Source organism: Bos mutus, chromosome 5 (genome assembly GCF_027580195.1).
Source record: "Bos mutus isolate GX-2022 chromosome 5, NWIPB_WYAK_1.1, whole genome shotgun sequence".
Lineage (NCBI taxonomy): Eukaryota > Metazoa > Chordata > Mammalia > Artiodactyla > Bovidae > Bos > Bos mutus.
Genome location: NC_091621.1, coordinates 74,370,913 through 74,397,647, shown reverse-complemented (window position 1 = coordinate 74,397,647; position 26,735 = coordinate 74,370,913). Strand labels below are relative to the sequence as shown.

The window sequence follows — 26,735 nt, the reverse complement described above, 5'->3', positions numbered from 1 at the left end:
GGAGCCTGGTGGGCTACAGCTCATAGTGTTGCAAAAGAGTCGGACACAATTTAGCGACCAAACAACTGCTTTTAGATAGTAGAACTGTTTAAAAATGAGGATAGAGAATTAGGTAAAGCAATGAGAGATTGGAACTCAGGAACATAGAAAACAATAGATAAGAAAACGTAGGAATAACTTTACTGGAAACTGTCCTCAGGCTAAATAAAGGAATTGGAATAAGTGATCAATAAGTCTCCCATTAAGACATAATGGATTCACAAGGCTCTCTCAGCCTCAGAAGCAAATTAAGGCATTGTTTACCATCTAAATGTATAAGAATGATTTTCCCATTTTCTGCTCTTTATGTTAAATAGGTTTCCCACAAGTCTTCTGAACAGATGGCTTTTGTGACTCTGTTGGTTAAGGGAGATACTCTTAAAATCTTTGAGAGGAGATCTGTAGCACTCTCTTCAGAAGAGACAGTGACCTTTGTGCAGACAGATAAACCCATCTGTAAATCTGGAGAGAATGGTAAGTCAATATTTATGTTTCCTTCTTATTGTTGATTTCAGAAACTCTTTCTTCTAATCTTAAGCAATCCAAACACATTATTAAATTTAAATCCAAGTTCTAATTTGGTCTTAACTCTTCAGATCAAGAATTTTTAGAATTTTGACCAGTTGTCTAGGTCAGTTATGAAACAGTACCCTCCAGTTTCAATTATTGAGTGCTTTGTTCCTTACAGTTTTGTGTCTATCTCACTGTTTACAAATTCTAATGACAGGCTTGCGTAATACAATGGCTGCAAGCTAGGGGTGTGTTACTTCATAATTTACCATCTGGGCAAACTAATTAAATCTCTATTTTGACTCAATTCTTTTCATCCATAGAATGGAAATAGTAAAAGTATCTCATTTTTACTGTGAGAATGAGATCAGATCAGATCAGATCAGATCAAATCAGTCGTTCAGTCATGTCCGACTCTTTGCAACCCCATGAATCGCAGCACGCAAGGCCACCCTGTGGTCAATGTAAAATAGTCTCTCTGTGTGCATGTGTGCTAAGTTGCTTCAGTCGTGTCCCACTTTGTGCGAACCTATGGACTACAGCCCACCAGGCTCCTCTGTCCATGGGATTCTCCAGGCAAGAATACTGGAGTGGGCTGCCATGCCCTCCTCTGGGGAATCTTCCAGACCCAGAGATCAAACTTCTGTCTCTTATGCCTCCTGCACTGGCAGGTGTATTCTTTACCCCTAGTGCCACCTGGGAAGCCCAAAATAGTCCCTGGCACACAGTAAGTAATTTGTAAATGGCATTTATTATCATCATCATTATTATTCATACCAGAAAAAGGAATCATAAATCTGATAACTTAGGCAGAGCCCTTCTTCATTATTGTTGTAAGTAGAAGAAAGCAGAAAGACCACCAAACTAAGATTCAGAAGGATATGATTTTTGTCTTGGCTCTGAGAATAAATTATCAACTTCTGCCAAGTCAGTTATAGTCTTTGAGATCTTTAGTTTTCTCATTTATAAAATTAGAAGTTGGATAAGAGCATCCACACACTTTGTTCTATGAGCCTAGCGGGCTACAGTCCATAGGATTGCAAAGAGTTGGATATGACTGAACATCTGAGCACACAGATGACTTACTAAAAAAAAGTAAAAGAACTAAAACAGAATTTATCTTATACTGAGGTTTTTTTTTTCTTTTGCTACATTATGTTTTCTCTTCTGGATGTATTAAAATACTATGATAACAATTATAGGTGCAAAAATAGCTAATATGGCTTTTTTGGAATTCTGCTAAAATCAATATTTGCCAACATTAATATATTTTTCCATAAAAATTACATATAACTCATGTGCACATGTGTGTATATATGTGCATGTGGGCAGCTGGGTCTGACTCTTTGCAAACCCCATGAACTGTAGCCCACCAGCCTCCTCTGTCCATGGGATTTCCCACGCAAGAATACTGGAGTGGGTTGCCATTTCTCTTCCAGGGGCTCTTCCTGATCCAGGGATCAAACCCAAGTCTCTATTGTCTCCTGCATTGGCAGGCAGCTTTTTGACCACTAGCGCCACATCAAAAGCTCGTGTGTAACTCTTATCATAGGTATTTCACATTTGACCTTCTATGATTAATTCTGCCACCAAGTTTTGAGACTTCCCTATGGGCTGTTATGGAAAAAGTTTCTAGTGGTGGCAGAAGCTCATGCCAACTTTGGTAACACCAGGTCATGATCAACAGAGGAATTATAAATGTGCAATAAAAAAATCTTTCCAAAAAGAACCCAGATCTCAAAGGTCTAAATCAGAGCTAGAGGAGAAGGAAGTGCAGTGTTCTATGAAAGCAAGGCAATTAATTTCACTGTCTATTTATAAGCAATCATATCTGGGAGAGAAAATAACAAGAGTAATAATTCTTATTAATAACTATAAGAAAATTAATAATTAATAAATAATAAGAAAATATTATTGTCCCCTCTTCCTCTTTTAGTTAAACTTCGCATTGTGACACTTCCTACCTATCAACGATGTGGTGAGTTCAGTCATTTCAAAGGCACAATGAAATCTAAACAAATTACTCCATTGCTCTATAAGGTGTCACTGGGAAGTTTTCCATAACTATGGAGATACTTGTAACTACAGTTTCAAAGATAAACCTCAATATTAAACAAAAAACTTTCCTATGCAGTGGATTGATTTTTACTTCTCTAGGTCTTTTCATCCTATTAGAAAAAATGACTTCCATAGAACTTGCTTTTTACTTCCCAGAGGAAAGTTTGAGTCTGTTTCAGATTTAGTTTTCCTGGCATCTTTGGCTCTAGAAACTTTGCCATCTGGAACAGGGGGGAATAAGTCAACATTTAAGTCAGATAATCTTTATAATGCAATATCTGGCCCCCAAATGAACTGTTTTAATATTAACTTGAATTTTCTTTCTTCTTTCAGTATCCCTTGATCACACTTCAGGTAAGAGATCTTTTTCAAACCCACCATTTAAAATGTTTAGATAAATAGTGATATGTGTGTAGTTCTCATTACGCACAGTGAGAAATTAAGATAACTGAAATATGGGGGAAGAGAAATTTGTACATGCATTTGTGTAAGGCACCATGTGAAGAACCAAAGAAAGGGCTGCCACTTTTAGTGTCTGCTGTGGGCCAAATGGGGCAATGGTGGATCCTCATGGAAAAAATAAGATTAGGCTCTTTGTAGGGGCTTCCCCAGTGGCTCAGGGGTAAAGAATCCACCTGCAATGCAGGAGACTCAAAAGACACCGATTCAATCCCTGGGTTGGGAAGATCTCCTGGAGAAAGGCATTGCAACCCACTCTAGTATTCTTGCCTGGCGAATCCCCTGGACAGAGAAGCCTGGAGGACTACAATCTATAGGGTCACAAAGAGTCAGACATGACTGAAGCAACTGAACATGCAACACACACCGGCTCTTTCTAAGGGAGATTTATGTTTCAAATTGCTTGATTTTGGCTGCTGGCTCTTCTCAGTTTTAATTTAGCCACATTTTGTTTTAAGAAAATAGAAATCATAAGCACCTAAAAATGTAGTACACAGAAGGTGATACTATAAAACGGACTCCACTTTCAGAAACCAGTTTGCATCTCCTTCTACCAGTTCAAATCTCTAGTGTAGTGTAATGTGGCTTTCAAATTTAATTGAAATTGCATGCCTGTCAGTAAATAACTTGTATCAATCAACTCCATGTATGTATCAATCAACTCCAACAGTATGTATTTTAATCTCTACGTATAATAGATACCATGACTAATTAGTTCTAAAGGTTAATACATTGAGATTTAGTTCTTCATTAATGATCATGTATGTAAATATAGTCTATAAATGATTTTTATTTTGTTATATGGGTGACAACTTGTCCTTCTAGTGGGATAAATAAATATAAGGTTGGCCATTTTATGTTTTCTGCATTATTAGTAACCTGTAAATAATATTATCTCCACATTTAAACATTTCATGCAGATAATGTTGTGTTCCATGGAAAGCAACAGCAAACTTAAGTAACATCGCTTTAAATGAGTAAAAGATTTATTGTTTTCAGAAACTACTACCCTTGAGTGTAGTAGGTTCAAGGTTAGGGCAGTAATAGCACAATGTTACTAAGGCTTCTTCTATTTACTCTTTTTTCTTTCTTTTTTATTTTTTAAATTTTAAAAGTATGATAACACATTTACAGGAGACTTGGAAAATACAGAACAAAGTTACATATAGTGCAATTGTTTTTTTAAGAAGATAAATTAAGATTTTTAGTTGGAGTTTCAATATCAAACTCTCAAAATTAATAAAATGAATATACAGAAAAGTAGAAGATTATAGGAAACATGAAAAGCACCATGAACCAATTCAACATAGTTAAGATTTATGCAGTTTTGACACAACAGTAGGATACACACTCTATTCAAGTTCTCATAGACTATGAACTAGGAGACACTGAAACATATCCAGGGATGGAGAACAAGGTGCAAAAATTTCATGATCTAAAGGAACTGAAATCATACAGAGTCTTTTTCCTTACCACTGTGGAATGATGTTAGAAATCAACATCAAAAGATATTTGAAAATAACCCATATGTTTTCAAGTGCAATGTGACATTTACCAAGAGAGATCTTTGACTTAGCCATTGAAAGCCTCGATAAAATTGGAAGAATGATAGAACACAGCAGGTGTTTGCAGAGAAACAAGCATTTAAATGAGAAATTAATTATCAAGATACTTTTAAAATCCCATGTATTTGAAAATTAAATGTCCACTTTTAAATGATGGATGTATCTAAGAAGCCATAGCAAGGAAAATTAGAAAATATTTATAATAGAAAAAAAATGAAAGAGAATTTCCCAGAATTTGATGCATGCAGCTGAAGCTGCTCAATAGACTTCTATTTAACCTCTATGTCATCCTCAATATCTTGCTTTGTTTTCAGTGGCATTGATTCTTCTCTACCCAGTGACTTCTATTTACGTGTCATCAGCCAACACTCAATCACATGAGTAATTTCCTTACTGAAAGGAAGTTTACAAAATTACTTTAACTTTCTAGATTTTACTGTGGAGGAAAGCAAAAAAATAACAAAAAAGATGAGTAGTGAGAAATGTTTCTGTGCCTTTGTAGATATCTTTTAATCCAGATTTCTTTAATTCAGTTCAGTTCAATTCAGTCGCTCAGTTGTGTCCGACTCTTTGCAACCCCATGAATTGCAGCACGCCAGGCCTCCCTGTCCATCACCAACTCCTAGAGTTTACTCAAACTTATGTCCATCGAGTCGGTGATGCCATCCAATCATCTCTTCTGCTGTCGTGCCCTCTCCTCCTGCCCCCAATCCCTCCCAGCATCAGAGTCTTTTCCAATGAGTCAACTCTTTGCATGAGGTGGCCAAAGTACTGGAGTTTCAGCTTTAGCATCAGTCCTTCCAATGAACACCCAGGATTGATCTCCTTTAGGATGGACTGGTTGGATCTCCTTGCAGTCCAACGGACTCTCAAGAGTCTTCCTCAACACCACAGTTCAAAAGCATGAATTCTTCGGCACTCAGCTTTCTTCACAGTCCAACTCTCACATCCATACATAATTACTGGAAAAACCATAGCCTTGACTAGATGGACCTTTGTTGGCAAAGTAATGTCTCTGCTTTGGAATATGCTATCTAGGTTGGTCATAACTTTTCTTCCAAGGAGTAAGCGTCTTTTAATTTCATGGGTGCAATCACCATCTGCAGTGATTTTGGAGCCAAAAAAATAAAGTCTGACACTGTTTCCACTGTTTACCCATCTACTTCCCATGAAGTGATGGGACCAGATGCCATGATCTTCATTTTCTGAATGTTGAGCTTTAAAGCCAACCTTTTCCCTCTCCTCTTTCACTTTCATCAACAGGCTCTTTAGCTCCTCTTCACTTTCTGTCATAAGGGTGCTGTCATCTGCATATCCAAGATTATTGATATTTCTCCTGGTAATCTTGATTTCAGCTTGTGCTTCTTGCAGCCCAGCGTTTCTCATGATGTACTCTGCATAGAAGTTAAATAAGCATGGTGACAATATACAGCCTTGATGTGCTCCTTTTCCTATTTGGAACCAGTCTGTTGTTCCCATGTCCAGTTCTAACTGTTGCTTCCTGATCTGCATACAGGTTTCTCAAGAGGCAGATCAGGTGGTCTGGTATTCCCATGTCTTTCAGAATTTTCCACAGTTTATTGTGATCCACACAGTCAAAGGCTTTGGCATAGTCAATAAAGCAGAAATAGATGTTTTTCTGGAACTCTATTGCTTTTTTGATGATCCAGTGGATGTTGGCAACTTGATCTCTGGTTCCTCTGCCTTTTCTAAAACCAGCTTGAACATCTGGAATTTCACGGTTCACGTATTGCTGAAGCCTGGCTTGGAGGCTTCCAACCCGTAATTTCTTTAATTATGGCTGGATAATATCAATACATTTATTGAAGCAGGCTCACACAAGCTGCTAAAAGCAAATGATGGAGGAAGTGTGGCTTGAAGGATGCTTTCTTATTGTGGGACTTCCATTTAACAGTCTGTAATTCTTTTCACAATTTCAGATACAAGTGCAATAAAATGATAGAACTTTCTTTACTTCCCTGAACTACATGTGTTCAGTCACTCGGTCATGTCTGACCCTTTGTATCCCCATAGACTGTAGCCCACCAGGCTCCTCTGTCAGTGGAATATTCCAGGCAAGAATACTGGAGCGAGTTGCCATTTCTTATTCCAGGGGAACTTCCTGCCCCAGGGATCGAACCCATGTCTTCTGCATCTCCAGTATTGGCAGGCAGATTCTTTACTACTAGCATCACCTTGCTGTGTTGTGCTTAGTCACTCAGTCATGTCTGACTCTTTGTGACCTCATGGATTTCAGCCCGGCAGGCTCCTCTGTCCATGGGATTCTCCAGGCAAGAATGCTGGAGTGGGTTGCCATGCCCTCCTCCAGGGAATCTTCCAAACCCAAGGATCAAACCCAGGTCTCCCACACTGCAGGCAGATCCTTTACCCTCTGAGCCATTAGGGAAGCCCCAACTATATAAAGGATCACAAATTAAAAAGAAAAGGATAATCTCATACATCCTGTGCTTTTATTTCTTCTTTATTTTCTAGGATCCTCAAAACAATAGGATTTTTCAATGGCAAAATGTGACCTCTTCTCAAAATATTACCGAACTCTCATTCCAATTGATTTTAGAACCAGTGTTTGGAGATTACTCTATTGTCGTGAAAGAAAAATCAGGAAAGACATTGACACACCAATTTACTGTTAATAGAAATGGTAACCAATTGCTAATTATGATTGTTGTCTTATATAATTGAAGTGTCCAAAGAACTGTTCAACAAAATAACTTTTATGTTAGAATTAGACAAATTACATTAAGTTTGATTTGGTTTTCTGCCATTTTCCTTTCTTGTCCTTCTATGTTTTATTGTCTCTGCTTTCTTGCTCATCATTCATTGCCTGTATCCTTATTCTGAACCCTTCCTTTTCTCCTGAGGAAATATCCCATTATTTTAGAATAAAGACAACCATCTAGAAAGGATCTAAAGGACTACAGCAAACAAAATGTGAAGTTCCAAGAATAAGGCAAAGAAAGGAAAGGGGAATTATTAGTTAATGAGACACCATCACCCACTGATGGAATTTGGAGGCGTTGAACCATGATCTATACAGAGGCATACATAGAAAAATGTCATGTGTGGAAACACATTTACATGGTTGTAGTCATTTTTGCTCAGCAGTGTGTGAGAGCTGAAGTCACATTATATTTCTCTTTGTTTCCAGTGTTGCCCAAGTTTGAAGTTAAGGTCAGTGCACCACAAACAATAACTATTGCAGACGATGACTTCCAAGTCAGTGCATGTGCTAAGTAAGTATTCAAGAGATTTAACTCCACCTGTCAATACAAGGCTTAGAGGAAACAAAAAAATGAGATCAACCATGTAAACTTATGTATCTGCTTATATTAAAAGTATTAAAGAAGTTATGGATTGTCACTGTAGAATATTTGAAAAATATTGAAAAATGTGAGATATTACCTAAAATTAATTACATTAACTGCCATTAACACTTTATTTTTCTCTGGTCTTTCATGAGAACTTTCAACAATTATACTTTTTTACTCACTCCAGTTAAGAAAACCTGTCACTATATAGTGCCAGGCTTTTCATGTATTCCAATTCCTCTCTGCATAAACATATCTCTATGTGGCTATACCAAATTTATCTAACCACTCTTTTATTATATGACATGCAGCCTGTTTGATTTTGTTTTCCCAGTGACAAATAAAGTTATAGTAATGTCTTTGTGTATAAAATGTAGCATTTTAATTAAAAATTATTTACTTAAGAACAATTTCCAGAATTGGATTCACTACAACAAAAGTGTAACAATACTCTGACAAATGTGCAACATTCTTTTAGTTTTTTGACTGCCATATTGATCACTAAGTATATTGTGCCCAAGGACGATTCCGACAGCTTGTCTAAAGCACCTTGCCTCATTGAATCTTCACCATCAGTGGATGTTTTCACTAAAAAAAAAAAAGAAAGAAAGAAATACTGAAAATATCATAGTGGAGAAAAAGGCATTTTATCAATTTAATTTTAACTAATTTGAATCCACTTGATGTAAAAAAGGAATCCCTATGTGACTTGAGAAATTGTTATTTTCTTTTGAGGGGATTATTTTTAATGCCTTGCCTTTCCTCAAATTTCTAATTATAGTTAAAAAAAAAAGATCTAATATTTATTGAATGCCAATAAATGTGCTAAGCATTACATTTGTTAACTTTCTCACCATGTCACTGTGAGAAAGGAGCTATTATCAATTCAATGTTATAAAGAAAGATAATGAGACAGAGAATTTAAATAACTTATCAACATTAATGGGGTTTTTTGATGGAAGAACTACAATTTAGACCTAGGCTATCTAAGTTCAGTTTCTCTCCTAACCAAGACCTCTATTATACTTTATATAAACAATTGAAAATGTTAATATTTGCCATATTTGTTAAACATTGTTTATTTAACTAATGACATGAAAAGTACTTGCCTTTGAATATTTTCAGTAGTATATTAAAGATACATTGGTAAAGGGCAGCCTGGTAGAAACATGGGGATTTTGCTGAGAATACCATAAAGAATCTTAGAAACAGTTTCTAGTCTTTTAAAAAAAATGTTCTTTAGACTCTAGGAAAACAATCATATTTTTCTGAGTTTCAGTGAAGAATAGCTGATCATGTGCCAGAATTTTGTAAATGTAATGTATGAGATATTATAGATTATCTGTGTTAAAAATAATGGGATAATCAATATAAGGATCCTAAACTGGTTTCACTAGAAAAATCACACAGAAAACCAGAATTGTCAGTGGGATTAACGTCTATAATTTATCTGCTAAATGGTATGTTGAAAAACTGCAATGCATTTTATCGGGGTAGTCAAAATATTTATCAAGTATCACCTTCCAAAGACTTCCTAAAAGCTAAATGTTGATATGGAATTGAGATTTATTTATTTATTGACATGGAGCTGGGATTTATTGAAATGTTGATATGGAATTAGGATTTATTAAAACTTCCTTAATGTTATATTCTACTCAGATCTGACATTAAACAGTGTTGTCAGTATCAGCAATAATCAAATCCTGCAACAGGACTAGAGAGTTGAGAGCAGAGCTAAGCTTGCTCTCCATGGTTATTTCTGTGCAGGCTAAGAGAACATGATGAATGAATCACTGTGTCCAGAAAATAACATCAGTCACTGAGTTGCCAACAATTAAGATTGCACAATACTGAATCATTGTTTCTTAACCATTCTCTGGGACTTAGCTTGGAACAGCCAGAGGAAACAACAACAAATTAGATTATTTCAGCAAACCACCTCAGAGATGAATTAAGCTTTTAAGAAGGAAGAAAATCGCCCACAGGCAAAAGTATTTTAATAAACTGCATTAGTATTCACCAAAAACTTTTCAGATTATAAAAGGAAAATGTTTATTCTGATCTGTATGTAAACTTAAGCTACATACCTTGTGGGTATATGTCAATTTGTAGGTGATAATGCAATAAGTTTTATCTGATAAATAAAAGACAGTAAAAAGAAGGAAATAAGATATGCTGGGGTATAACATTTGTGACCTGTTTAGAGTCTTGACTCTATTTTACTTGTAATTGATATTTAGAGTTGACAGATTATAGTGAGTTGGATTGAGTTAAAATATCAGAAGCATTGAGAATTTTTAAATAGATTAGTGGAAGAGAAAGAACATGGATTGTGGCCTAAGGAATATCTGAGTTTGAATTTTAGTTCCATCAGTTACAATGTGGAGAAGAGAGATACTAGATCTCAATTTACTAATCCATTAAATGAGATAACACACTTACATCTTAGGATCACTGGAAAAAATTAATGATATATGTAAACACCAATGTCCAACTACTAAAAAAAATATTATAATCAATACATTTAATAATATTCAGTTTTACTGTATACTGATTTTATATTTGTTTTTCTAAATACTAGTAGAAGGGATCCTTAAATAAGCCAAAGCTCAAGCAATCAACATATTTGCCTTTGAGTCTTTAAAAAGCTTGTATTATAGTCTTTTGTGTGTTTGGGGAGAAAATGAAATATTTATTTAATCCCACCCCAAAAGACAGACTTTGCTAGTGGCTCAGACAGTAAAGAACCTGCCTGCCATGTGGGAGACCTGGGTTCAGTCTCTGGGTTGGGAAGATCCCATGAAGGAGGGCATGGCAACCCACTCCTGGAGATTCCTGCCTGGAGAATCTCCATGGACAGAGGAGCTTGGCAGGCTGCAGTCCCTAGAGTTGCTACAAGTCGGACACGACTGAGCAACTAAGCACTGCTGCTGCTGCCTTTAAGTCGCCTCAGTCGTGTCCAACTCTGTGCGATCCCACAAACGGCAGCCCACCAGGCTTCCCCGTCCCTGGGATTCTCCAGGCAAGAACACTGGAGTGGGTTGCCATTTCCTTCTCCAGTGCATGAAAATGAAAAGTGAAAGTGAAGTCGCTCAGTCGTGTCCGACTCTAGCGACCACATGGATTGCAGCCTACCAGGCTCCTCCGTTCATGGGATGTTCCAGGCAAAAGTACTGGAGTGGGATGCCAACACATGCACCCAAAAGACATTATACTTTTGGTCAGAGCATATCCAGTATATGCCAATCCTTTTATATTTACTGAGTGAGAAATGAGAAGTGTTATTTAAAATATTAATCAAGAAGTACTTCATGATCCTGAGTAATTTATTTATGTGTATATATCTTTTGTGCTAGAGCAAGTGTTGCAAGCAGTTTTTAAAATATTTTTATCAGATTAAAATATAACTTTTGAAACTCAATTTGATCATTAAGTCCAAGTCACTGAGATTTTGAATTTTACATTACTTTGAATTTGATTTTTAAAAAAAACAACTGAATCTTCCTAACAGATTAAATGTCTAATTTAATCTAAATTAGAGTGCAAATAGATGAGCTTCCTAATTGAATTTGGTTGTTGGGTAGACATAGCTTAGAGATTTCATATATAACTTATGAATAAGAGACCATGAAATACGACCGTGGTATTGTTCATATTACCAGTATGTCTTATCCTCCTAGGTATACCTTTGGCCAACCTGTACATGGGAAAGTCCAAGTTCAGGTGTGCAGGGGATTTTTTTCCTCTGTGGCTTGTGAGAAAGACAAGAATGAAATATGTGAACAGTTTGTTGCACAGGTACAGATCATGATCTTTACTCCAAAAAATTAATTCTTGCTCATTTTCAATATTATTCTTTCTTTGATTCCATTTATAAAAGAGACTGAACAACACTATTTTCATGTTGTGGATAATGGAGGTTGTACATGGGTGAGGTAAAGAATGAGAAGAAAATTTAAGGTATAATTCATTCTCTAGGCCAAGTTCATTGCGCTTCACCCATATATTCATAGAATTTTTAGAATTTGAAAGATCTTATTGTCTTTTTTGTTTATACTGTTTAGGTGACCTCTCTGATCTTTCTTTGGAGTATCATAAACTATCCTTTACATAAATAAATCCCTGATGGCACTCTCCATGCCACCTAGAATTGTCTTTATGAAAAAAGTTCACTTGCAAATAGCTGCAATTCAGAGTATCTATTTGATTACCTTAGATTTGAAGTTCACTTTTGAAGCCACCATTTGCTTTTTCAGTTTATAGTATCATAACATTAATGATCATGAGCATCCCTTTGAGGATCACCTTTAGACTTCAAAAGCGAAATGTGTTTACAGCATACAGTTTGTATTTTAATTGTTTGTCCTAATCTCACTGAATTCTTGAACAGAAAATTACTTAGTCTTTTTGGTGAATATCGATATTTGGTTAATACAGACAGAAACCTATATTTAGGTAGGGATTGCAGACTAAAAAAGACTGAATGGAATTCTTTCACATCAGAGAACATTATTCTACGGTGTGGTTATAATTTTGTCAGCCATTTTACCCAAGTGATGGGGATTGCATTCAACTAGTGTTTAATTTTTCCCCAGTGTGAAAAATGCAACAATAAATAATCTGCTAAAAATATTTTTATGTATGAGAAGTTTTATTTATTTGAAATAGATCCCTAGGAGCAGATTTCCTGAGTCAAAGTAGATAAATAGGTGGATAGATATAATCATTTATAGATTTAATTTTTAAAAAATATTACTGCCAGCCATACATGAATTTTGCCATTTTGGTAGACAAAAATTTAGCTTGTTTTAACTTGCATAACTAGTGAGTTTTGGGCTTCCCTGGTGGCTCAGTGGTTAAGAACCAACCTGCTAATTCAGGAGATGTGGGTTCCATTCCTGGGCAGGAAGATCCCCTGGAGAAGGAAATGGCAACCCACTCCAGTATTCTTGCCTGGAAAATCCCGTGGACAGAGGAGCGTGGTGAGCTATAGACAAAAGAGTCAGACATGACTGATACTAATCAACAACAGCAATAACTCATGAGTTTGAGCATATTTTCATATTTTTGTTATCAGTTTGGACTTCTTGTTTGAGAACTCTTAATGATACCTGTTTTTCCTGTTGCTGTGAAATGGAAACTTTCTTGTTTTATGAATATTGCCCTCTAACCCTCTTGCCAGAACTAGAAAAAGCCTGCACACAGCAATGAAGAACCTGCGTGCCACAAGAAAGATCCAATGCAGCCAAAAAAAAAGTACCCTCTAGTCTCAAAGCAAAATTTTTTCAAGTTTTTATTTAAATATTTGTGGTATTTTTGAAATACCAGAGCTCCTAATGTTTATGGGCTCTCAGCCCTAGAAAAATATCTTACCTGCCATTGTATTATACATGTAGCTATCTTATAAGATTTTAAAAATGTATCTAATCAACATATAATTTTTATTAAGTTCTAAAATAATTTTCTTTTCTTCCAGGTGGATTTTCATCTGTGTTAGTATCTACCTCTTGTACAATTTTGCCCTCCTAAATCATCTCATAAAAATGTTCATCTATTTTGTTGGTCTTTAACTTCTGCTTTCACCTTTTTCCTAACATTACTTTCTGTTTCTGTATAACTTATTTTCATTTTCATGTTACTCTTTTCCTTAAAATTTTAGTTTATTTTATTAGTTCAAAAAATGTTAGTTGCTTCTTGTTTAAAAAAAAAATTCAGTGTTTTTACATTTTCAGTTAATCACAACATAACAGCAAAGATTTTGATGCAAAGTATTCGTCCCTTGACAATGGCAACATCTAGATTATTATTGATTTACTTCACGTGGTCTCTTTGACTCAGGGATGACTGAAAAATTTTTCCTTATAATTTCAAAGCAATTAAAGTTCTTCTGATTACTTTTTATTATTTCTTTTTCATTTGTATTTTAAACAGACAAACTTGACCTTTTCTGTTGTTGTTGATTTTATAGCTGATAGTTCAGAGCACCACATACTCTGGAATCAGAATGCCTGGTTAGCTCCACCACCTCCCAGCTGTGTAACACTGGGCAGATTATATAGCCAACCTGGGCTTCGTTCATTTATCCATATAAAGGAGATGATAATAGTGACTTGTTCATATCATGGTTCTGAGGTTCAATGAATTGATATATACCTCTAATGTTTTACATTTGAAATTAATAAACACTATATTTTAAAATAGAATTAAATCTATATCTCTCTAATTACTCTTGTCGCTACTGAAATATTATCTACAGATTTTGCTTTATTTCATTTCATTTTACACTGGTAGCAATTTTAAAATCTTTATTGAAATATAGTTGATTTACCATGTCATGCTAATTTCATATGTACAGCAAAGTGATTCACTTGCACACGTATATATAAATACATGTATTATTTCTTTTGTATTCTTCTTTTACATTCTTTTCTCTTATAGGTTATTATAACATACTGAGTATAGTTTCCTATACTATGCAGAAGGTCCTTGTTGATTAACTATCTGTATATAAATAGTGTATATATTGTAATCCCAAACCTCTTACCCCTCCCCCCTTCCCCTTTAATAATCACAAGTTTATTTTCTATGTCTGTAAGTCTGTTTCTAGTTCATAAATAAGTTCATTTGTATTCTCTTTTTTAGATTCCACGTGAAATCACATATTCATCTTTTTTCTAACTTTCGTCACTTAGTATGATAATCTCCTGGTCCATCCGTGTTGCTGAATATGGCATTATTTCCTTCTTTTTGTGGCTGAGTAATATTTCATTGTATACATGCACCAGATTTTTCCTTTTTTAAATGAACAATTTACCTTGAAGTGTTTTGGTGTCACATATTCTGTTCTTAATACTTCTCAAATATTAAGGAGATTTTAATTTCTCAATCCTAAAATATTATTCAGATCCATTTTTCATTCTTAAATTTGTTCCCATCAATGTCTCCAGGAGAATATCCCTGAAATCTGTAAAATGTGCATTACTTCCACTTTGTTTTCATTACTGATGAAACTCCCCCCAACCTCCTCCTCCTTGTTCTGTAATTCTTGGTCATTTCACCAAGTTTGTGAGATGGAGCCATGGAGCAATTGAGGGAGCTATATATCTGTGCTGAAACTCCATATATTTTTAGAGACTTTTAAATCCCTAACCTTTTCATTACACTTTCTCTTCTTTTCAGTTGAAAAATGGTTGTGTTTCTCAAATTGTAAATACAAAAGTCTTCCAACTCTACCGTTCTGGACTTTTCATGTCATTTTATATCACCACAACTGTTACAGAAATTGGGACAGGTAATGCTCCTGTTTTATGGGCAATCTGGGGCTATATGCAGCTTCCTGAGAGATGTTTACTGAGTTAACAATGTTCACGAAATACAGATCAATAATTGTTCAACATGTGGAGTACATTGCCAATAGGTCAACTTGAGAGTTGCTTTTGAATAAGATTTTCCTAATAATACTTAAAATTATTAAGTAAATGCTCTACGTTTATATCTCATCTGTGCTTGCATCAATAAGACAGAGGGGCTTGACAGGTGAAAAAATTAGGTGTCTGTTTATAATTTTGTGTGATAATCAACTGCCAGGGCCTAGTTTTTTATTTAATGCATATTTCACAATCTACATCTAGTAAGTCAAATCCAGCTCTTTGCCTGTTTACGTAAATAAAGTTATATTGGAATACGACCATATTTACGCACCTTGCATAAGAGTGACAACAAAATTGAGTAGCTGTGAGAGGGGCTTGTGAATCGTGGGCTTAGAATAATAACTATCAGAACCTTTATAGAACTTTGCCAACTTCCAATTTAATACAACTGGATACATTTGCAAAGGCAAAAATCATTAGTGAAAAATCTGCACATAGTGAGTGTACAATAAATATTTGTTTAAAAAATGAAACAGAAAAAGAGGAATGTGAGATTTAATTTGAGGTAGTAAAACCAGATTCAGTTACTATTTCTTGTTACTTAAAAATGATTGCTGCTGCTGCTAAGTTGCTTCAGTCGTGTACGACTCTGTGCGACCCCATAGACGGCAGCCCACCAGGCTCTGCCATCCCTGGGATTCTCCAGGCAAGAACACTGGAGTGGGTTGCCATTTCTTTCTCCAATGCATGAAAGTGAAAAGTGAAAGTGAAGTCGCTCAGTCCTGTCCGACTCTCAGCGACCCCATGGACTACAGTCTACCAGGCTCCTCTGTCCACGGGATTTTCCATGCAAGAGTACTGGAGTGGGATGCCATTGCCTTCTCCTAAAAATGATTGAGATAATATTATTTATAAACTTCTTTGTGTGAATCTACTTGATAAATATTATAATGGCCTTCATAATAGATGCTTGACACATTTATATTGTAACTTACATGTGCTTGCCTCTGTTTATGACATGCTTTTTTGGTATCACAACACATTTCTACTTACTTTGCTATCAGATATATTTTTTTGAATCTGGAAAAAATGTGAAAACAGTTACCTTGCCGGCTAATAATAATTTTGGAAGTGAAAGCCTTATTTTTGAAATTGCTATGGTATTCTCCATCATAAGAAGAGTTCCAAGCCAGAAATGACTAGAAGGGTAGGAGGAAGGACATTGAGTGTTCTCTCCTGTTTCTGATTCAAATATTTTCATGCTAATTACATTATTCAGCTTGATGAATTATATAACCTAATAGTACTCTGTAGCCTGCTCCTAGCACCCACACCTCCTTTTTAATGTACAACAAGAATATAATTTTGTGTATATGCATTTGCACATATACAAACAAAATTGAAGTTATTTGTTCTTCTGAAATTCTTGATCAAATGATATATTTCCCATAACACTGCTTTTCATTTCTTGCAGGTGTGCAGATCAGCGAAAAGTCTTCTATTTTTATCACTCCAGTGCTTGGAAGTGTGAGCTTCGAGAACATGGACCCTTTCTATAGAAGAGGAATTTCTTATTTTGGAACTGTGGGTTTGAAAAAAAAAGTGTTTTCATTTGATTTTCTTAGGTCATAGGTTGCCTTTTGAAAATTTCTGAACACTTTTTTCCTACTTTCATAACACATGTGTAGCATGACTGCATATGATATACTGGAAAAAATCCTAGGCTGAAAGAAAGCAATAGATACAATTATAGGTATCTCCATATCATATATTTTTTAATAGAATGTCTTTCTGCCTAATGGAATTTAAGATAATTACAAATAAACAATCACATTTGCAAATAGAAAATGCTTTCTTGGTAGAAATAGGACATGTTAATTTGAAAAATTAATGCTTCTTTTTTTGTGTGTGTGCAGCTTAAATTTTCCGGCCCTAATAATGTTCCAATGGTGAACAAGTTATTGCAGTTGGAGCTTAATGACAGATTGGTAGGAAACTACACCACAGATGAGAATGGTGAAGCTCAGTTTTCCATTGATACTTCTGATATATTTGATCCGGAGTTTCGTCTGAAAGTAAGACATCAGAGTGGATGAGATCCCACAGAAGAAATGAATGTTAGGAATTTTGGAGATTAGAAATCTCTTAGAAGATACCTTGCATTGAAAATACATTTTAATACACTTTAACATTTAGTGTATTTTATGTTTGTTCATTAAATAATACATAAGAATACTTATTCAAGATAACAGCCAATTACTATTATTATAAATTCTCCAATAACCAATATTTTACTCTGAGAAAGTAGAAATAGCTCATAAAGATGATTTGGTTTCTTTCCTTTGACCATTTTGTGCATAGATAAGAAAGATACTATGATTTCTCCTCTTCTATTTAAACAGAATTTTGCATTTAAACATTTGGTTAGTGTTCAAATGTAGCTGAAAGGTACAAGGCCTAATGTTGACTTCAATGACAAAGTGAGAGAAACAACTCATTGTAGGCCTGATGAAATAGACATACAACTAAGGTCATGTTTTGTATATGAAAAGAGGGGAGTGCTCTTATTATTTTACTGCCAGTAACAACTCTGAAATGTTAACCACAAGCTAAGATTCTTCCCTGTCCTGAAGAGATAAGAGGCTTTCCATTCTATAATAATGACTGTCCCTGGAAGATCTTTATACCTCTACAACCCATTTGCTTTCCTTTATCTTCTCAGGCCATATATATCAGACCACAAAGCTGCTACCTTCCAAGCTGGTTAATTCCAGAGTACATGGATGGCCATTTCTCAGTCCAACGCTTCTACTCGCGAACCAGCAGCTTCCTGATGATTGAGCCTGAACCCAAGGAACTTAAATGCAATCAAGAGAAGATTGTTACTATACATTACTCTCTAAACAGTGAAGCATACAGGGATGATTCAAACATCAACTTCTTCTATTTGGTAAGTCTCAGTGGGTAGATTCATGGATCTTGTCTAATTGTCTACGTAGCCCAGTACAGCTCAGAACATGTACGTCAGTTGGGCCATGTTAAAGATTGAACCAAGCTTCTTCTTTGCTGGTGACTACCCCTGGGTCCACGAAGAACAAAACCAGAAATAAACACATAAAAATATCCAAGGTCATTTCAGTTTTTCCAAGGTTGAAAAGCTTAATTATTTATTTATTTTAAACTTTTTCTTTAAAACGAAGATCATGGCATCTGGTCACATCACTTCATGGGAAATAGATGGGGAAACAATGGAAACAGTGTCAGACTTTACTTTTGGGGCCTCCAAATCACTGCAGATGGTGACTGCAGCCATGAAATTAAAAGACGCTTACTCCTTGGAAGGAAAGTTATGACCAACCTAGATAGCATATTGAAAAGCAGAGACATTACTTTGCCAACAAAGGTCCATCACCTTTGTTGATGTCAGTGATGGATGGCATCACTGATTCAATGGACATGAGTTTGGGCTAACTCCGGGAGTTGATGATGGACAGGGAGGCCTGGCGTGCTGTGATTCATGGGGTCACAAAGAGTTGGACACGACTGAGCGACTGAACTGAACTGAACTGACTGATGGCTGATTAACAATGTTGTGATAGTTTCATGTGAACAGCGAAAGGACTCAGCCATACATATACATGTATCCGTTCTCCCCCAAATCCTCTTCCCATCCAGGTTGCCACATAACATGGAGCAGAGTTTGCTATGTTGTACAGTAGGTGCCTGTTGGTTATCCATTTTAAATACAGCGGTGTACATGTCCATCCCAAACTCCCTAGTTATCCCTTTCCCCCCAACATTTCCCCCTTCCAGGGCAACCATAAATTCATTCTTTAAGTCTGTGAATCTGTTCCTGGAAAATTTTATTACTCAGAGTCTGCTATTTTATGCATTTAGTTCTAATTCACATTAAGTAAATACATACCCTTCAGGAAAATGAAGTATTAGACAGCTACTACAGCTATCAGAGAGCAAAGTAGGAGGTTGACTTTGATGAGCAATAAAAGAATTAGCCCTTTTGGTTCTGGCCCTATCCATTTTGTCTCTATAAGGTTATGGAAAGGTGAAAAGCTACAAACTTGGAAATTAGGACTCCTGACTGGAATCCTCTTCCCTCTCCTATGTATTAGGTGAGCTAGCTGATCTTTGGCAGATTGTTTAAACTCTCTAAGCCTTAACTTCCCCAGCTATATATTTGTCACTGGAAGGAAAAACAAAAGACTTTGCTCCAAGGGTAAGTATTACATGTCAGGCAGTGTTATAAGGGTTTTTTTTTTTAATTAACTCATTAATTAGCCCTATGAGTATCTTCTTTTTATAAATAAGGGACAGGGGCAAAGAGGTGAAACAACTTGGCTTATTTGAAACCAGTTAGTCTCAACGGTTTCAGGGCTTTATTCACCCCTCCATAATCAGCTCTCAGTCAACTGTGGTCACTTGCTCTGTTCCTTCCCAAGTTGTGAAAGAGCCCGTTTTTCATATTTGTTTGTAAAAACTACTTTATCTTATAGAATAGAATTATGATTAGGTCATTCATTATATAATAACAACATGATACCTGAGCAATTGAATATTTCCTGCCATATCAGTAAACAAAGAATGTCACAGTCATAAGCAGCTGTAGCCACCATAGTTAGTGAGCTGGTGAACCCTGAGGGGACTTGGTAAAGAAAAAATACTGGGAGTTGGTGATGGACAAGGAGGCCTGGTGTGCTGCAGTCCATGGGGTTGCAAAGAGTCGGACACGACTGAGCGACTGAACTGAACTGAGAAGCCACCAGACTGTAGTCACTCACTGCAGGAAGTGACTGAGGAAGTGAGTGAGCCCTGAGGAAACCTGAGAAATGAAAATACAGGATATTAGACCCAGATAGTTGGGTACTTATCAGAGGAATGATTTCAGTGAGCCCAGATCTTGCATCTTCCCATACATCGAAAAGTGCTAAATTCCTTAACTTGGGATATCTGGTTTTCATTAATTAACAATAACCTTTTGATGTACCTGCATTTTGTTGCAAGATTTCCCTCAGCTCCTCAGAGCAGGTCTCTCAGTTTTACTTGAAATGCTTTCTCCCAGGATTGAAATCCTAAAAATTCCCAGCAAATAAGGTATAACTCTCAACTTTTAGGTTGTGAATATATTTTTAAGTCCATATTCCATATTATCTAACATGCTATCACATGCTGTGTTTTCTTTGTTCTGCACAGGTTATGGTGAAAGGAGCAATCTTCCTCAGTGGACAGAAGGAGATCAGAAACAAAGGTGTATATAAAGCATTGACTTTTTTTTTTAAACATGCGCTCTACCTTCATTTTTCTGTCTTTTAAAGAAATGTTACTGTGATTCTAGTCAAGCAGTTAGGAAGGGCACTTAGCATTACAATTTGTGGATAGAGGCCCAGGGTAACCTGCTAAATATTTCAGTGAAAGAGATTTCAACTTGTTTCTATGATTGCTAGGCTACCAGGTACAATATGGAAAAAGTGATGTCCAAAACTCAAACATTGCTATTGTCTAAATTATGCAGTCTTCTTTCATATATGTACTTCCCATTCATTGATTGATTGGGGCTTCCCAGATGGCTCAGTAGTGAAGAATCCACCTGTCAATGTAGGAGATGTGAGTTCGATCCCCATGTTGGGAAGATTCCCTGGAGGAGAAAATGGCTACCCACTCCAGCATTCTTGCCTGGAAAATCCCATGGACAGAGAAACCTGGCGGGTTACCGTCTATGGCGTCGCGAAGAGTTGGACATGAGTTAGCAACTGAGAATGCACACAATTTATCGATTAATTGATCTTCCTTTAAAATAAAGTCCAATTTGCTCTTTCTATCCATAAGCCATTCTTTTTTATCTAAGTGTACCCAGTGAGTCAGGAAACTTCTGGTACTGTGTCTGCTGCTCATCTCTCATGTTTACACAGCCTGGAAGGGAAACATCTCCTTCCCCATCAATGTCAGTGCTGATCTGGCTCCTGTGGCTGTCATGCTTGTCTACACTCTTCACCCCAGTGGGGAAATCGTAGCTGACAGTGTCAAATTCCAGGTGGAAAAATGCTTTAAAAACAAGGTGAGGTCTCTTCTATTTCTTGCATGTTCTGAGTGAGAGGGGTGGGCAGTTTACTCCCTGGTGTCTCCTTGTTTTTTGACTGCTTATAACCTTTACACGGTCATCTCACAATCAGCATTGGCACAGCTCAGTTATTAGGTGATGAATCATCAAACAGAATGAACCACTTTTGACAGCAGTGCCAATCCTGAGATGGCACGAGGGTTGGTGAAGGTGGTGTGCATGTGAGGATGGAGAATTAAGGGGGAGAGTGGGCAAGAGAAATAAAGGTACAGAAATCTATAAAGATTTACTTGGAAAAGATCAGACATAGTCCAACCACTGGGTTGGCCAAAAAATTTTTTTGGGTTTTCTATAAGATGCTATGGAAAACCATGAATGAAATGCTTGGTGAACCCAACATTTTCATGTAAAATAATCTTACTCATTCCTTTTCTTCCTTAATTTTAGGTTAGCATAAAGTTCTCGAAGGAGCAGGGACTACCGGGCTCCAGCACTGATCTCCATCTTCAGGCATCCCCTGACTCGGTCTGTGCCCTCCGGGCTGTGGATAAAAGCATTCTCCTATTGAAGTCAGAACAACAGCTGTCGGCGGAAAGTGTAAGTTCTCAGATTTCCTCAAGTCTTATGCTCCAGATTATATTTTTATTTGAAATGGATCAGGTTAAAAATGTCAAACATTGTCTTTCTTTGTCTTTCTATGGATTTCACACTTAATTATTTTTCTTGGATGGCTCAGGACTCACAACAATAAAGAATTCTATGGATAATTATAATGGGTTAGGGATTATACAACTGTAGATGTAACCATATATATGAAAACCTAGAGTTAAATCTCAGTATCAAAGAGTATGCTTGGACATTCTGTTATCTGTTAATAGATCTTATATTTTCATAAGCATTTCCAAACCAGCAATTTCAGAATATTTCATCAAAGTCATCTCAATTAAAAGCTATTGGATATTTTAATTTCCCATTTTCTTTCATTTGCTTTTACTTTTTTTTTAATTGGAGTATAATTGCTCTACAATGTTATATTAGTTTTTACTATACAACAAAGTGAATCAGTTATATGTATATATATTTCCCATCACTCTTTTTTAAAATTTATTTTTAATTGAAATAGAATTGCTTTACAATATTATGTTAGTTTCCAGTATACAACAAGGTGAACCAGCTATATGTGTACATATACTCCCTCCCTGGTGTCCTCATCCCATCCCTCTACAGAGCATCCCTCACAGAGCACTGAGCTGAGCTCCCTGGACTGTACAGAATCTTCCCACTAGCTCTCTGTTTTACACATGGTAGCATATATCTGTCAGTGCTGCTCTCTCAATCATCCCAGTTCTCTATGTCTGTGTTTCTATTCTTGCCCTGCAAGTACGTTCTCACATTTTGAAGTTGCATCTTTTCCTTCCTCTAAAGATCTGATTATGTCCCATCAACCGCAAGGTTTGGAAGCTGCCACTTCCAGGCCCATATATTTTAAGCCCCTCTCTTATTAAATCCAAAGGCCATGATTCATGCTTTGACACTTAATGTTGTACTTTCTTTCATCTGGAGTTGACTAGTGTGTGTATCCTCCAATTTCTCCATGCTAGTCTTTTCTTTCCTTCATGTAGTTTCTTAAAATTTCCTTCTCCAACTTCTCAACAGTAGGAGCTCTGTTGGAATATGGTATTGATATTTCTTGTTGTTGTTGTTTAGTTGCTGTGTCTACACAGCCATCTCATCCTCTGTTGTCCCCTTCTCCTCCTGCCCTCAATCCTTCCCAGCATCAGTCTTTTCCAATGAGTCAACTCTTCGCATGAGGTGGCCAAAGTACTGGAGTTTCAGCTTTAGCATCATTCCTTCCAAAGAAACCCCAGGGCTGATCTCCTTTAGAATGGACTGGTTGGATCTCCTTGCAGTCCAAGGGACTCTCAAGAGTCTTCTCCAACACCACAGTTCAAAAGCATCAATTCTTTGGCCCTCAGCTTTCTTAACAGTCCAACTCTCACATCCATACATGACCACTGGAAAAACCATAGCCTTGACTAGACAGACCTTTGTTGGCAAAGTAATGTCTCTGCTTTTGAATATTCTATCTAGGTTGGTCATAACTTTGCTTCCAAGGAGTAAGCGTCTTTTAATTTCATGGGTGCAATCACCATCTGCAGTGATTTTGGAGCCCAAAAAAATAAAGTCTGACACTGTTTCCACTGTTTCCCCATCTATTTCCCATGAAGTGATGGGACCGGATGCCATGATCTTCGTTTTCTGAATGTTGAGCTTTAAGCCAACTTTTTCACTCTCCACTTTCACCTTCATCAAGAGGCTTTTGAGTTCCTCTTCACTTTCTGCCATAAGGGTGGTGTCATCTGCATATCCGAGGTTATTGATATTTCTCCCGGCAATCTTGATTCCAGCTTGTGCTTCTTCCAGTCCAGCGTTTCTCATGATGTACTCTGCATAGAAGTTAAATCAGCAGGGTGACAATATACAGCCTTGATGTACTCCTTTTCCTATTTGGAACCAGTCTGTTGTTCCATGTCCAGTTCTAACTGTTGCTTCCTGACCTGCATATAGGTTTCTCAAGAGGCAGGTCAGGTGTTCTGGTATTCCCATCTCTTTCAGAATTTTCCACAGTTTATTGTGATCTACACAGTCAAAGGCTTTGGCATAGTTAATAAAGCAGAAATAGATGTTTTTCTGGAACTCTCTTGCTTTTTCAATGATCCAGTGGATGTGGGCAATTTGATCTCTGGTTCCTCTGCCTTTTCTAAAACCAGCTTGAACATCTGGAAGTTCACGGTTCAATATATACACTACTATATATAAAATCGGAGAAGGCAATGGCACCCTACTCCAGTACTCTTGCCTGGAAAATCCCATGGATGGAGGAGCCTGGTAGGCTGCAGTCCATGGGGTCGCTAAGAGTCGGAGAGGACTGAGCAACTTCACTTTCACTTTTCACTTTCATGTATTGGAGAAGGAAATGGCAACCCACTCCAGTGTTCTTGCGTGGAGAATCTCAAGGACGGGGAGCCTGGTGGGCTGCTGTCTATGGGGTCACACAGAGTCGGACACGACTGAAGTGACTTAGCATAGCATAACATAGCATATATAAAATAGGTAATTTATAAGACCCTGCTGTATAGCACAGGAAACGCATCTCAATACTCTGTAATGGCCTATATTAGAAAAGAATCTGAAAAAAAAGTGAATATAGGTATATGTGTAATTTAATCACTTTGCTATATACCTGAAACTAACACAACATTGTAAATTAACTATACTCCAATAAAATTTTTTTAAATCATATATGAGCAATTATATATTATGTGTTACTAGAATATATGCTTTTCTATTTTTGATAATGAAATTTACATATTGAATAGTTTCTTTTTTGCCTTGGCTGCCTGGAAACAGATTCAGATTTGATTATTATGCTTATTCATGGAAACATAGCAACTTGTCTGTTTTACATGTTTATTTACTTCATTTTACTTGATTTAAAATTTTTTATTTGTTTTTAGTAAATAAATTTTTAAATGGACTCTTTTCCCTTAAACCATATCAAAATATAAAACTGAAAATAAATTAAAATGTATAAGGATTATAAAATAATTATGTGTTGATGTATTTTTAAATGAAGAATAAATGGTTATAGCACAAAAAGTTGCCAATTTTGCCACTACAAAAACAATATTTCAAATAATTAGAAACCATGATATTTTTCTTCCAGGTGTACAATATGCTCCCAAATACAGAACTGTATGGTTATTTCTATCGTGGTCTCAACCTTGATGATGGCAAGGTAGACCCTTGCATTCCTCAGAAAGATATGTTTTACAATGGCTTGTATTATATACCTGTAAGCAACCATGGGGATGGAGACATCTATGATATTGTCAAGGTAAGATCATTTTAGGCTTTAAAATTGCTGCATGAGGGGACTTCCCTGGTGGTCCAGTGGTTAAGACTTCACCTTTCAAAGCCAGGGGTGTGGGTTCAATCCCTGGTTGAAAAGCTAAGATCCCAAATGCCTTGAGGCCAATAAAACCCCAAAACATAAAGCAGAAGCAATATTGTAACAAAGTACATAAAGACTTTTAAAATAGTCCACATCAAAAAAATACTTTAAAAAAATTATTGCACATCAATTTTAATCTTAGTTTTCCTAATGCATATCTTGGAGAAGGAAATGACAACCCACTCCAGTATTCTTGCCTGGAAAATTCTGTGGACAGAGGAGCCTGGTGGGTTACAGGCCATGGGGTCACAAAAGAGTCAGACATGACCATGTATGTATGCACCGAATGCAAATCTATATTTTATTATTTGTGCAGTAAAGAATCTGTCTGCAATGCAGGAGACCTGGGTTTGATCCTTGGGTTGGGAAGATCCCCTGGAGAAGGGAATGGCAACCCACTCCATTATTCTTGCCTGGAGAATGGACAGAAAAGTTTGGTGGGCTACAGTCCGGTGGGGGGGAGGTCCCAAAAAGTCAGACATGACCAAGTGACTAACACCTCCTTTTCTTTGAGATTGAGGTCAGTAATGTGCTTTACATCACTCAGAAATTGTCTTATAAAGAAGATATTCATTTTTGTTGATTTTTTTTCTCTGTGGAAAAAAAATTATGGGGTGGCTGAAATGATGATGTTGATGTTAAAGTTAAAACTTGATGTTAGAAGCAATGAGACAATCTTCAAGGTATTGTAATAAATTTTATGCAGAAATCATCAACTCAGGAGGCTAACATAGAGCCTCAGCTCCATTTATACAAAGGCTATCACTGGAATATTCTGAGGCTTCCTAAAAGGGTATTTTTTTAAAAGATTTTTTTTTAATGTGGACCTTTTTTTTTAGTCTTTATGGAATTTGTTACAATACCGCTTCTGTTTTATGTTTTGGTTTTTCGGCCACAAGGTATATGGGATCTTAGCTCTTCAACCAGGGATCAAACTGACACCCCCTGCACTGGAAGGCAAAGTCTTAACCACTGGATCACTGGGGAATTCCCTAAAGGAATCGTTATGATTGAAGTCTGCTGGGGCTGCTGCTAAGTCGCTTCAGTCGTGTCCAATTCTGTGCGACCCCATAGACGGCAGGCCACCAGACTCCTCTATCCCTGGGATTCTCCAGGCAAAAATACTAGCATGGGTTGCCACCACAGCTATAGAAAGAAAGGGGAATAGAGTCAGACATTTTCTTTCAAGTCCCAGAGCTCCAATTTACTGGCTGTGTCTCATACACATATGTTCATGTGTGTGTGTGATGTTAATTAAGGCAACGATAACATCTCATAAATATTTGTCCCTTAAAATCAAATGGAGAATAATGTAAA

The 26,735-nt window shown here is 36.6% G+C and overlaps 1 protein-coding gene across 1 annotated transcript in view; it reads left to right on the top strand.

The window, feature by feature from the left end:
* Positions 1-26,735, top strand: part of LOC102268072 (ovostatin homolog 2-like) — a 64,973-nt gene that overhangs the window by 15,190 nt on the left and 23,048 nt on the right. The window contains exons 2-15 of the mRNA XM_070370132.1: positions 357-513; positions 2,486-2,589; positions 2,941-2,961; positions 7,125-7,293; positions 7,801-7,885; positions 11,641-11,758; positions 15,140-15,251; positions 16,805-16,914; positions 17,247-17,405; positions 18,053-18,280; positions 20,539-20,593; positions 21,255-21,400; positions 21,851-22,000; positions 25,131-25,301. Of these exons, the coding sequence (XP_070226233.1) occupies positions 357-513; positions 2,486-2,589; positions 2,941-2,961; positions 7,125-7,293; positions 7,801-7,885; positions 11,641-11,758; positions 15,140-15,251; positions 16,805-16,914; positions 17,247-17,405; positions 18,053-18,280; positions 20,539-20,593; positions 21,255-21,400; positions 21,851-22,000; positions 25,131-25,301 (1,785 nt within the window). The remainder of the gene's footprint in view (positions 1-356; positions 514-2,485; positions 2,590-2,940; positions 2,962-7,124; positions 7,294-7,800; positions 7,886-11,640; positions 11,759-15,139; positions 15,252-16,804; positions 16,915-17,246; positions 17,406-18,052; positions 18,281-20,538; positions 20,594-21,254; positions 21,401-21,850; positions 22,001-25,130; positions 25,302-26,735) is intronic.